The following is a 14,521-nucleotide window of genomic DNA, read 5'->3' on the forward strand; positions in this document are numbered from 1 at the left end:
CACCCTTATCACATGCTGGCAAAAACTGCTGGAAATAGGAATGGAGGTGGGAATCTGACCCCTCCCACCATTTTTAAAGAGCTCCCAACCCAATCCGACTTACAGTCAATGTCCTGGATTTTCACTGAGAATCAATGTCAAGCTATAGGGGGCCCAATGGCATTTTGTGCTAGAGCACTGATGACATTTTGTCATGCAGACCTTGTCACTAAAAAGAGGAGGCTAGAAGAAGCCAGTCAGCTCTCCAAAGTGAGGAAAAGAAAATCAGGAACAGGGTTTTAACCCTAAATCTCTTTCTCAATCACACCATACAGAAGGTCACCATTTGGTCCACCATGACTATGCTAACAATTGTCTTCTGCTATTTGGTTTAGAGCAGCATAACTACTGGCTGGAGAACAAATCATGGATCTTGGCCACTAATGTTCCATGCCAGAATAAAAGGAAGGCAATGATTGGACATAGTTCTGCAGAGATACGTAGACAATATAAGTACAAACCGATGATGAAGTTGGATCTGGATGCTGACTGTCCATACTGCTGCTCAATGAACTTGGGTTTAAAGGTCAACATGCCAATCAGAGAATTCATTTGTATGACCATTGACACCAAATACAAGACGTATATGTTGTTTGCAAACAGTACTTTCAATGATGAAAAAAAACCTGGAAAAGCGAACAAAAAAAGCAAATGTTATTTCAGATAGCTCGATGGGAAACTTAGTTTGCTTGGATCAATTCTATGTAATTCAGCAAATAACTTCTCAAATTTTACAGCCAATTTCTACTTTTGCAATTTACTGCAATATCTCATTGGAAGATGTCCTATGCTTTCTCTCCTATTTTGTGAGCACCCATGTAATCAGCAATAGGCTATTCCTCATAGACTTGTTAATTTGGGTGGGGGGGGGGGGAAATCAAGCAATAGGTTCTGCACACAGGCTCCATTTTTCTTTTTAAAACTAAAAGCTAAATATGGCTCTTAAAGTGATACCACCAAACATCATTTTCTGTTTCAAGTAAAGAAATTCCTGCCTTTAAACATCAAAATCACGTCCTCAGTGTAGCAGGACTAAAACTAGACAAATCAATGGTTTTTGTAGGTATATAATTGAACCAATACAATGCATGTATGAACATATACACTCACTTTTAATGCAGGTGTTAATCCATTTAGTTTATAATCGTTCCCTGCTTTCGTATTCATTCTAGATATTAAAGATATCAAGCGAAATGGGGAGAGTGTGGGGAAATGGCATTGAAGTAGAAAATCAGCCATGATCTAGTTAAATGGCGGAGCAGGTTTGAGGGGCTGAATGACCTGCTCTTGCTGCTATGTTCCAATTGTGAGGGGACTAAGAGTTAACACTGTATATTTTTATTAAAATATATATAGATATCCTCATGGCTATTTCTAAAATTTAAAATACTGGACAAAGACCTTTAAAAATAATTGAATCTATGTCCGTTTGTGACCCACAAGCAGAAGTAGCTATCTGGCAGTATCGGGGAAGCTCGCACATCATTATCTCTGGGGAGCCAATAATGGCCCCCCTGTCAGCTGCACTGGCCAAATTCAAAGAAACCCAGGCTGGCCAACAGGAACCTACTCATCTGCTAAGATAAAGGGGTCTGCAACCTTCCTTTCAATTCTTAATGGTTGAGACATTTAATAATCCCAGAAATCCAGACGAGGGATACACATCCCTTGTCAAAGACAATATGGAGCGGTGGGAGTCATGTGGCATGGGCCTCTGGCTTGTGAAACCAGTAATATTGCCTTGCTGAACTGAAAAGCTCAGTCTATGTTTAACAATTGACTAGCAGGCCACACTGAAGGAGCTCTGGCCAAAGTTGGACACCTGGCCTCATCTACCCTGCTTCTGCAGAAAGTTCTGTATTATTGCCTACAAGACTGATTCATCCCTGCATGTCTATCTCATTGTTTGAAGTCAACACCACTGGAAAATGAATTATCCAGCATCAGTTTTCAAATACCGACCTCCATGAAGGAATACCTCACTGGACTTTGATTCTGGACTCTGGAACTCATATGAACCAATATTTATTTTCTCTGTGGTCTCTGTACAGTAAATGCTTCTTTTCTCTATCCCTTTCTTTACTGTCTGAGTGTGAAGGTGATGTTGTGACCCTCCTCCCACATTTTGAGTGTGTGCAAATAAACTAACCCTTTGAGTTCATCCTATCTCAAGTTTACTATGGGGTTATTACTAGAAAATTAGATCACACAAAAATCAAAGGGTTCGGAAATACACCACTGCTTATAAAGAAGGAAACAAAACACTTTTATAAATGGATGGATGGTGAGAGAAGAAATTAGCACTGTTTAAATTAACCTCCCTCCTGTCCGTAGGATCATGTTCCTATGTTCCATGTCCCTTTGTCTGTAATATTTGTCCACATTGAATTGCTTCTCACCTATGGGCCTAGTTATATGCTTTCATTCAAGTCATAGGAATATGCAAACTCTCAGCCCCTCAAGTTTGTTCCATAATTCAATCAGAGCATGGCTGATCTGTATTTAAAACTCTGTTTACCCACCTTAGATCCATATCCCTTGATACACTTGCCCAACAAAAATCTATCCATCTCAGTCTTGAAAACTCCAGGTGACCCAGCATTCACAGCCTTCTGGGAGAGAGTGTTCCACATTTCCACTACCTTTTTGGTAAAAAAGGGGTTTACAGATTTCGCTTTGAAATGGTCTGGTTCTAATATAGAGATAAAAACAAAAAACTGCGGATGCTGGAAATCCAAAACAAAAACAGAATTACCTGGAAAAACTCAGCAGGTCTGGCAGCATCGGCGGAGAAGAAAAGAGTTGACGTTTCGAGTCCTCAAAACGTCAACTCTTTTCTTCTCCGCCGATCCTGCCAGACCTGCTGAGTTTTTCCAGGTAATTCTGTTTTTGTTTTAGTTTTTCCAGGTAATTCTGTTTTTGTTTTGGTTCTAATATAGTTTTTTTTGTACCTACCCTATTAAGTCCTTTTGTAACTTTAAACACCTCTATTAGATCACCCCCTCAAACTTTTCAACTCAAGAGAATACAAAGCAAGTTTATCAACTTCCTTATCATTCTGGTGAATGCAAGCAGTGCTTTTCTCAGTCAATATATCCTTTCTGAGGTGAAGTGCCTGGATTTCTGCATTTTGAAATCCAGCTCCACCTTGAGATAAAGACGAACAAATTTGCCTTTTTGATTGCGCTTTGTATCTATCCATTAGTTTTTAGTGATCAGAGCACATAGACACAGAAATCTTTCTGTTTTTCACTATTAGGAAAATATTGTGATTCATTTTCCTTGGATCTCACACTTCCTCACCTTGAACTCTTTCTGGCACTATTATTCATAATTAATCTGCTTCAATCCTTTTGTACCTTCCGGTTTCCATTTACACATCTTACTGTACTTCCTAACTTTGTGTCATCTGCAAAACTGAATATATATCTCTCTAAGCATTCGGTGAAAAGCAAAGGCTCCAGTACAGATCCCTAGGGAACACCACATGGCACAGCTTGTCAATTGGGGTACATTCCCTTTATCCCTGCTCCCTGTCTCCTAGCTCCCAGTCAAATTCTAATCCATGTTGTAAGGTTGCTTCCAATTCTTTGTGCTTTAATTTTTGTTAATGATTTCTTGTGTGGCACCAAATCAAGGCCTGAATTTCACGCCTGGTGTGCAGGCGAAGTCAGTGGGCCCAGAAGTGGATTTAGAATCTGCTCCCGGATGACATTGTGAGATTTCACACTGGGTGACCAATTAAGGCCCCCCCACAACATGAAGCTCTTCATTTCACTGGTTGGATGGATCAGGTGGGGCCAGGGGGTATGTCCAGCGCCAGGTCTAATGGCGACCTGGTGGTTGATTCAAAAGCAGCAGAGGCAGCTCCCTGAAGACTGCCAGGGAACACAGAGGGAGCTGTCAAGTTTGTGGAATAAACATTTTTGTGGAACAGAAATGGCATCTGCACCAGCTGGGCACGCCAAGTGGGATGGCAAGTCCTCTGGGCACTCACACCCCACACACACACACACACACACACACACACACAGACCCCGCCCCCCCCCCCCCCCCCCCCCCCCCCCCCCCCCCCCCCACAGGTTCTCGGATGAGTGCCTGGGAAGCCTTGTGGAGGAGGTCATTGCCAGGGACATCTTGATACACAGGGATGGCAAAAGGAGGCCACTGCACCTCACCAAGGTGGCATGGGCAGAGATGGCAGCCCAAGCCAGCAGCCATGATGTTGTGTGGTGAACATGGGTGCAGTGCCATAAAAGGTTCAACGATCTGCTGTGCTTGGCAAGGGCGAGTATTGATCTAGCATGGATCTGTGTGGGGAAATGTTAAGGACCGGCTGTCCCCCCATGGTGTCAGGGGTGTAAGAATCTGAGTGCCAACTGCCAATGACATCGGCCAGCCAAGGCGGTGAGGTCTGGCTGCTTGGTCTGAGTGCTTTGCAGGTTGAGGGCCATGACTCGGAAGTGCCCTGCAAGGTGCTCCTCAGTTGGGGTTGAACAGGCTACGATAGTGCTGCAGGTAGAGAGTGGACTAATAAATGTTCCTCTGTTCTTTCAGGAGACGAGAAGCCATAACACCATCGAGAGGTCAAGGACAGGGGGAGGCCCCCCAAACCTGATGAGGTACAAAATTACCTGGAAATGGAGTGCCAACACCCGACTCGGTCCACTGGTCATGGAGAGGCAGGGATTGTCTTATGAACGTAAGAGTGCAGTGCACAGATGTGAGAGTGCTGGAGTGTTTAAGCATTGTTGCATTGTCTCATCTGAAACAGAAACTTCAAACTTTGATTCCCTGTTGATCATTGAAAGATGATGGCAGCATAATGCAGATCTCCATTGTTTCACCAGGGTGCCTGGCATGCATAGTGTCAGTGTGATGACTGATACGACTGGTATGTCGGTTTCCTCCCCTAGAATCACCATCCAGCAAACAATTACAGGACCCCGAGGTGCCACCCTTGACACTGGAGGACCAGTGCCCGTAAGATGCACCTGCGTCACACCCGTTCTCCGCATCAGGCACCAGCATAGATACAAGCACCTCAGTGGTCATTACAGCATTGGCTACAATGTCAGTGTACAGAGGGAAGGGGACAGTGCAGCCACATGAGGAGTTGGCAGAGGCAGAAAATGCCCAGAGCACTGGCAGTCGGAGGACTGCTGAAGACCAGTACCAAGCTGAATCCGAGGTGGATGATGAGCCTCTAGAGTCATCTGTTGGGCAGCAAATTCTGGATGCCTGGTGGGATGCGTGGGAGGATCTGGCAGAGATGCCTGAGGGTATGCATGCCATGGCCTCGGTCATGGAGGAGTCCCTGAGAGCATAAATATTGCATTGACTCTGAGCACCGAGCACACTGCCTCCTCCATTAAGAGAGTGGCAACTCTCATGGAGAGGCAGCTCCCAAGAACAGAATCAGGGGTTCCTGGGGTTGCAGTCGGACCTGTGAGTCCTCGCACAGGCACTGACCTCAGAAGGTCACTGCCAGTGTGAGAATGGATGAGGCACTTAGTATCTCTGCTGGATGCCCATCCATTAATGGCGAGCAGGGAGGTCCAGACCGACATATGTTGGCAGACGAGCTTCAGGGTGGGCTCCTCTCAGGGTGCTCTGGATGGCGGCAGCACCTTCACCGTCCCTTTGTCAGTGACTGTGGTGCCTGCTGAGGCCATGACGACTGAGGAATGCCTAGCCATGGTGCTGGATGCACCCTCACCGGCGGTGGCCGCACAGCTCCACCTGCCAGAGGACGCCCGCCAAGGTTATCAGGGCCAACATGACACCCGAGTCAGCATGCGGCCTCCAATGTCACTGCCATGTGGGTGGGGGCACCACGGCACAGCACTCGCCAACATTCATTTAAATGACTATGAGCACAAAAGGGACTTTTTAATTGGTGATCTTCATTCTGGTGTGACTGTTAACACCTAATAATGTTATGGTCATTGTCTGCAATTGTCAAGAGCATTTAAATTTTGCTTTTGTGTTAATAGCCTAAGTATGCTCCATTTGTTTTGCAGGTGCAGGGCACGCCAGAATCTTATGCTGGACATGAGGGCCTCAAACATTTATTGCCCAGGCACTGAGAGGACTTTGGGTTCAATGGACTAGGTCATTGCAAACACCTGGTAAGGAGGCAGTGCCCCTGGCATGAGATAGAAGCAGTGCCTTGGCAACCGAGCTGAAGGTGCATTGAATCAAGGTCTCCCTGATGTCCCTGCCTTCCTGAAGGTTCCAGAGGTCTGCGTCCACGTCCTCACCCTGTTCTTACCTGGGATCCTCTTCTGATTGGAGTCATAATCTGTGGGCTGTAGAACTGCCTCAAAATTCTCTTCTTCCAATTGGTTCCCCCTTTCTAGAGTCAGATTGTGGAGAGAGCAACATGCAATGACTATGAGAGATACATGGTCTGGATGATATTGTAGAGCTCCCCCTGAATGGTCAGGTATCAGAATCTCATCTTCAGCAGACCTATGGTCCTCTCTATCAGTGCCCTTGTGGAGGCATGACTCCTATTATATCTCTGCTCTGCTTCTGTTCTCAGGTGGCGGAGAGGTGTCATAAGCCACCTTTTCAATGGATAGCACTTGTCACCCAGCAGCCACCTATCCAGCCAAGTTGGAGCCATGAAGAGCCTCGGCACCTTAGAGTACCCGAGGGTGTAAGTGTCATGGGAGCTGCCAGGATACTTTGCAGACTTGCAGAATCTGCATCCTGTGGTGTCACAAACATTCATGGAGTTGAATCCCTTCCTGTTCACAAAGGTAGCCGGCTGACCCACTGGTGCATTGATGGTCATGAGTGCAGTCAATGGCAACCTGGATGTGGGGGAACCCAGCAATAACAGTGAAGCCTCAGGCTCGCTCAGCATGACTGGCCTCGTCTGTCCAGTAATGAATAAATGTTATAACCTGCCTGAACGTATTGTCAGTCCCCAGCTTGACACAACTGCAGACAGTTGATTGGGTCACTCAACAAAGATCCCCACTGACCACTGGAAAGAGCCGGAGGAATAGAAGCTGAGGACCACTGTGATCTTCAGAGCCACTGGCATGGGGTGTCCACCCACACAGTTGGAGATGATCTCCGGCCCAACCATCTGACATATGGAGATAACAGTCTCCCTGGAGAGGGGAACATCCTTCAGCACTATATCTCGGACGTGTTGAGGTAGCTGCGTTGCTGCCTGTACATTCTGGTAGCAGGATAGTGGTGTCATCTGTGGCCCCTTCCACCTTGGACTCTCTTCTGGCTCTGTGCTCCCCCCCACCCCCTCTCCCCCGTGCCTGCGCCTCTCCTCTCACACATCATTCCCTTGGACGCTGCCTGCAGGCACCTAGTCTCCTCTCCCTTCTGCCCCTCTCTTCCTCCTCAGAGGAGTTGCCATCAGGGGAGTAGACAATCCCCATTAACAGAGGAATGGAAAACTGTCTTGTGACTGGAAGAGTCCACACGGTACAAATCTTCCAGGAGCCTTGGAGACAGCAATGAGTCCTGAAATGAAGGCTAGCAATACAAAGATTGAAGCTCAAAACAGAGACAAGTTTCACTAAGCAACCAACAGCAAACTATCTCCTAAACTCCTCACTACTCACAACAGCAATGCTCTGGTCCCTTTTTATCTCACCCTTGAATGACAATTGGCTAAAAACGTGCTACCTGCCTGCTTTGCCCATGTGACAAGTGTGAAATCACGGGACAACGCCCAACATCATTTCGCACAATTTTACATGCGCGTGGGTCGGGCGCATGACTGACCTTGGAATGTAAAATTCAGGCTCAAGTGTCTCTGAAAGTCCAAGTAGACAACACCATTAGCACTCTGCTATGCATTACGTCAATGGCACCTTTCACAAAATCCAACTAGATCAGCCAGCTTTTCTTTGTGAATCCCATTCAACATTTCCCACAAATAAGCTCTTATCAGCCTGAAAATGTTCTACTTCTGCGATTCCACTTTTCGTAAGCTTTAAGTCAATTTTCCAACCTGTGCTTACTTATCCTTCTAATCTCTAACACCTGATTTGACCATTGATCAGTGATGTGAACCTTAGTCAAAGCTGTCTGAAAATAGAATTACATGGCATTGCATCAACACTCTCCTTGAAGATCTTGCCAACAATGTTTGAAAGCTTCAGTAAATTAAATATGATCTCTTGCTCTCTCCTATAATCGCATCTACCTTCTTGAAGCTTTAGTTTTTCAAATAAAACAACAACAAAAAAATGTGCAAATGCTGGAAATTTGCAGCAGGTCAGTCAGCACCCATGAAGAGCCAAGGCAGCTGATTGACCTGCTAAGGTATGTAACCTTGATCATGGAGTGAACCGAATTGGCTGAAGACTGGCATCTGTGATGGGGACCTCTAGAGGAGGCCAAGATACATCATCCATCCAACACTTTGGCTGGAGCATTTGCAACAAGCTTCTGTCAGATCTAAGATAAAAGCAAAAAACTGCAGATGCTGGAAATCCAAAACAAAAATAAAAATACCTGGAAAAACTCAGCAGGTGTGACAGCATCTGCGGAGAGGAACACAGTTAATGTTTCAAGTCCGTATGACTCTTCAACAGAACTGTTCAAGAGTCATACGGACTCGAAACGTTAACTGTGATTCCTCTCCACAAATGCTGTCAGACCTGCTGAGTTTTTCCAGATATTTTTATTTTTGTTTGAGTCAGATCTAGTTTGGATGGCACAGTTACAGACTGGGAATGTCATTGGCTAGGATCTTTAGGTCGGCGAGCGGAGGGCGGAATTGCCAATGTCATCCTGCCTCATTTCAATTTTCAGGTTGGCTGGGGCGCAGCCAAATCAGCTGTGCACCCACCGACCTGTCAACGCCCAATTGAGGCCATTTAAAAAGTAATTGACTTAATCAATGGACTGACGGCTTCAGAAAAAGCATGAAACCTCATCCACGGATGGGATGAGGTTTCATGAGGGCTTTTTAAAATTTAATAAAAGTTTAATTAAAAGTGATGGACATGTCCCAACTCATGGGACAGTGTCCCATGAGGGGACATGTCAGGGAAATTTTGCATCTGCTCCTTGACCATTTTTAAATTTGGCGCCGATCTCCCTGAGGCAGCACTTGGCCTCAGGGAGGTGAGTGCACTCTTTCGAAAGAGCACATTCTCGGATGAGGGACACCTCCCCCACCCCCGCCACCCGCATTGGGAGCACATATTGCTTCCTGGTGGATGTCACACTGAGTGGGCCTTAATTGGCCCACCCACATAAAATGCTCCTGCACTCTCCCCTCCTCCCCCCCACAATGGGGGGTCGGGGGGGTGGGGGAGGCAGAAATTCTTCCCATTAACTTGTTTATGCTCTGAATGCTGGCTGATCTGCTATGGATTTCTACCATTTTCTATATTTCCAAGTGTTAAACTATGAAGCCTAAAAAAAATCATTTCCAAAGACTTCCATTATAACAGTGGTTAAAATGAAAGTCTACAGTTCCAACGAATGGCTCTTCGCCAATTTTTGAATGTATCAATGACATGGGGTTGCTGCAGCACCAGATTGTAGTTTTGATGAGAATTATGGAGGTTTGCGCATGGAAATTCTGATCTCAACATGCTATTATAGACAGGAAAGTCAATGGAAACCCAGGTAATGGAACAAAAGCCACATTTCCCGGGAGGCAATGTCAGTTAAGTAAGGTACTCTTGGATTCCTACTAGTGGACATTACACAGCTTTGTGTGGCTGAGAAATGCACAGTAGTGCCATAATTTTACCAGGCTTGTAAGTGGAGGATGGGAGGGTGTAAAAATCAGGTGGTATGAAGTCACCTTGTCCGTTGCCTATCTACTTCTGCTGGGATTTTACCAGCTGTGGGACAGATGTTGGGCAGCCTGCCTGCCTTTGGCCAGTTGCTGTCCTTAAGAGCCAATTAGTGGTAATTTAAGGGCCTCCTCCCACCCCTGCTGGTATTTTAATCTCAGTTTTGCCTCAGAGTCAAAAACCCAGCATATCCGTGCAAAAGTTAAGGCTGGAGTATTTACAACAAGTTTCAGTCAGAAGTGTTGGGTGGACAATCCATCTTGGCCTCCTCCAGAGGTCTCCAGCATCACAGATGCCAGTCTTCAGCCAATTCAATTCACACCATGTGATATCAAGAAATGGCTGAAGGCACTGGATGCTGCAAAGGCTATAGACCTTGACAATATTCCAGCAATAGTACTGAAGACTTGTGCTCCAGAACTTGCCATGCCCCTAGCCAAGCTGTTCCAAAACAACTACAACACTGGCATCTACCCGACAATGTGGAAAACTGCCCTGTACACAAAAAGTGGGGCAAATCCAACCCGGCCAATTACTGCCTATTGGTCGACTCTTGATCATCAGTAAAGTAATGGAAGGGGTCATCAACAGTGCTATCAAGCAGCACTTGCTTAGCAACAGCCTGCTCACTCAAGCCCAGTTTGGGTTCCGCCAGGGCCACTCCATTCCTAACTTCATTACATCCTTGGTTCAAACATGGACAAAAGAACTGAACTCCAGAGGTGAGGTGAGAGTGACCAGCCTTGAAATCAAGGCTGCATTTGACCGAGTGTGATATCAAGGAGCCCTAGCAAAACTGAAGTCAATGGGAATTGGGGAAAAACTCTTCACTGGTTGGAGTCATACCTAGCACAAAGGAAGATGATTATGCTTGTTGGAGGTCAACCATCTCAGTTCCAGGACATCACTGCAGGAGTTCCTTAGGTTAGTACTCTAGGCCCAAACATTTCAGCTGCTTCATCAATGACCTTCCTTCCAACATAAGGTTAGAAGAGGGGATGTTCGCTGATGATTGCACAATGTTCAGTATCATTCATGACACCTCAGATATTGAAGCAGTCCATGTCCAAATGCAGCAAGACCTGGACAATATCCAGGCTTGGGCTTAAAAATGTCAAGTAACATTCATGCCAGGCAATGACCGTTTCCAACAAGACCATCTAACCATCACCCCTTGACATTCAATGGCATTACCATCGCTGAATCCCCCACTACCAACATCCTAGGGGTTACCATTGACCATAAATTGAACTGGATTAGCCATATAAATACTGTGGTAACAAAATCAGGTCAGAGGCTAGGAGTCCTGCGGCAAGTAATTCACCTCCTGATTTCCCAAAGCCCTGTCCACCACCTACAAGACACAAGTCAGGAGTGCGATGGAGTGTTCTCCACTTGCCTGAATGAGTGCAGCTCCAACAACACTCAAGAAACTCAACACCATCCAGGACAAAGTAGCCTGCTAGATTGGCACCACATCCACAAACGTTCACTCCCTCCACCACCAACGCGTAAGTGGCAGCAGTGTGTATAACCTGCAAGATGCGCTGCAGGAATTCACCATGTCTCTTTAGACAGCACCTCCCAAACGCATGACCACTGCCATCTAGAAGGACAAGGGCAGGCAGACACATGAGAACACCACCACTTGGAAATTCCTGTCCAAGCCACACAGCATTCTGACTTGGAAATATATCGCCGTTCCTTCACTGTCGCTAGGTCAACATCCTGGAACTCCCTCCATAACAGCACTGTGGGTGTACCTACACCACATGGACTGCAGCAACTCAAGAAGGCAGCTCACCACCACCTTCTCAAGGGCAATTCAGGATGGGCAATAAATGCTGGCCTAGCCAGCGAAGCCCACATCCTGTCAATGAATAAAAAAAATCAGCCCCACCACAGACACTTGAGCACATAACCCAGGCTGATAATCCAATGCAGTGTCGAGAGTGTTGCACCATCAGAGGCACTGCCTCTTCAATGAAATGTTAAACCAAGGCCCTGCTTGACCCCTCACATGGAGTGAAAGGATTCCCAACCACAACAGCAGTTGAATTCTTCAAGTATCCTGCTAACATTCCCCCTCAACAACACCTAAACCAGATGATCTTGTAACTTATCTCATTACTGTGTATGGGACAAAGTTGGGTAGAAATTGACAGTTGTGTTTCTCTACATTACAAAAATGTCTACACTTGAAAATTACTTCATTGGCTGTAAAGTGGCATGGGACATTTGGAGTTCATGAAAGACACTGTATAAATAAACATTCATTCATTAGAAAGAATAAAATGTGTCATAATGAAGAAAATATCCCACAGATAGCTTAATTAATGAAACAATTGATAGATCTTTAATATGTTAGTGCAAAATGGTAGAATTGCTGATACTTGCCCCTATCCACTGTTGCAGTCTTTGGTTTCGGATTATTTTTTATAAGTTCACTTTGATCCAGTTTGATGAACTCCGTCTTTTCAGATGTTTTGCCAATTTCCTTCTTTCTTGTCTCTTTGGTTAGAGACTTTGGAAAGAACCAGAATGGTATGGAAAAAAGAAGGGAAAATGCTCCGGCAATTAAAAACCCAAGCCACCAAGCACCGACCCATCTTGCATCCTTTGAAGTAATTGTGACTCTCTCTGGAAAAGCAATGTCCAAGAGTAATGTTAAATTGGAGATGGCTACTGTTACATGGTTATATTATTCAAATAAGCATTAGGAAGTGTATTGTAAAGCGTATGTATACAATTATGGCTAGAATGCCACATCGTTCACCGCTGCACTACAGTCAGTTTACCAAAGCAACAATATCTTACTGCACGGCACATGGAGATCCAGAAAAAATACACTTGAATAAAGTGTATGTGCCTAAAAGTGTGATTACTTTGAACTTAAGGAAACCACGACAGTTACAAACTGGGTTTAAATTAAACTATTTACTCGCCATTGATTAGAATTTAGGGTCAGTATAAAAAGGCATCAACAGGCACTCAGATTCGCACTCCATGACTGGAATTAGTTAAGGTTGGCAATGTCCCATTACCAATACATTCTCTCGCCCTCTTGATGCCTCTTAAGTGACATTGACAAGCCTCATGTCTGCTGAATATTAAAATTTATGCTCACAAATAATACACACAGCATTCTGTCCAGACTAGCTAGTAGCTCATTGCTACCCATCCTGCATACAACTGAACCTATTCTAATGAAAATGAATTAGAGTACCCAAACCTCCAGCCCAATCAAATCAATGGAAACATTTAACTGTGTGAGGCACAGAGGTTACATTCAATTACAAATATCCAAGATTTTCACTGGAACCAAGTCAGAATTGACAGAAGTGCGATAGATTTTTTAAAAAAATTACATGGAAAAAACAGACACTATTGTAATTCTATGAATTGGAAAAGAAACCTTGCAAGCTATTAGCCACAGTTAAATACAACTTGTGCTGTTTTATGGATGGGAGCTGACAATAATGAAGGGCGGGCTGAAAGCCTAAAAAGGTACAGAATTTTGGTGTAGTACTCAAGAAAAAACAACAAAACTTTATATTTATTTAGTGCCTTTAATATAATAAAATGCCCCAAGGTCCCAACATCCTAGGGATTCATTTGGAGGCTCAGTGCCTTGCTTCAATACCAGTGGAAATTGGCACAAGGACAACTTTCAAAACTCAAGTTCAAAAGGCTGACATGCTAAAGTTAAAGCAAAAAGAAAAGAATCAAGAATTTGATTGCACCACTATTAGAAGTTGTAAATTGGGATGAGAGAGAAGACTATACTGCAGATGACATTCACAGTAATCCAAGAGGCCTATCAGTAGAATAGGCCTCTCCAAGCCCTAATCTCTCCAATTTGTACCACAGCTAAATGGACAAGGAGGTATATTTCTGATCAGTTATTCAAGATAAAGAACTATAAATAGACTTAACTAATAAGCACCCACCTCTCTTCCTGGTTAGGTGGTCAAGTGGAACCAGTTTGTTAATTGCTATATTTAAATGAGGCCTGTAAAGCACTTGGGTGGCCAGACAAAAGTTCCTCAGATTTGCACTGCTCTGATTCATAAACCTGTCCATGTAAAATAAGCATCCTCGGTTGGTATGCTTTGGGCATTGTTTCCTTTAAGTCTTTTGGTGCTTCCATTTCTTTTTAGAATGGGAAGTGGGAAGGTTGGCAAAATAACATGGGAAGGCATCAGGAGGGCACCCAATGTCTTCCCACTGCCATGACATTTTGGCTGCCCACTGAGAGCCAAATTGAGCCAATTAAGTCACCAATTAAGGGCCACTTCCCTCCTCCATGGGCATTTTGCCCACATTGAGAGGGTCAGCTGCAGCAAGGGGAGATTACTAGAAAAATCCTGGAATCAGACCAAGGGGACTCTTCCTTTCGGGCATTCTATGTCCACGGAGGAGTACCCCGTGCCCTCAGTGGCCCCCTAACCCCTAGCAAAAGCCTTCCTGCCTAGCCCTGGTGACACAGACCAACTTCACAGAATCACAGAATTTGAACACAAGGAGGCCATTCAGCCCCTTGTGTCTGCACTAGCTCTTCAAATGAGCATTATGACCTAGTACCAGTGCCCTGCCTTTTCCCTGTAACCCTGCATTGTTTCTATACAAATAATCATCTAATGTCCTCCTGAATGCCTCCATTGAACCTGCCTCCACCACACATCCAG

The 14,521-nt window shown here is 45.0% G+C and overlaps 1 protein-coding gene across 1 annotated transcript in view; it reads right to left on the reverse strand.

The window, feature by feature from the left end:
* Nucleotides 1-14,521, reverse strand: part of LOC121285945 (solute carrier organic anion transporter family member 1C1-like) — a 49,458-nt gene that overhangs the window by 21,561 nt on the left and 13,376 nt on the right. The window contains exons 7-9 of the mRNA XM_041202909.1: nt 12,241-12,473; nt 9,913-9,925; nt 501-665 (exon numbers count right to left, since the gene is read on the reverse strand). Of these exons, the coding sequence (XP_041058843.1) occupies nt 501-665; nt 9,913-9,925; nt 12,241-12,473 (411 nt within the window). The remainder of the gene's footprint in view (nt 1-500; nt 666-9,912; nt 9,926-12,240; nt 12,474-14,521) is intronic.

This window comes from Carcharodon carcharias, chromosome 13 (genome assembly GCF_017639515.1).
Source record: "Carcharodon carcharias isolate sCarCar2 chromosome 13, sCarCar2.pri, whole genome shotgun sequence".
NCBI lineage: Eukaryota > Metazoa > Chordata > Chondrichthyes > Lamniformes > Lamnidae > Carcharodon > Carcharodon carcharias.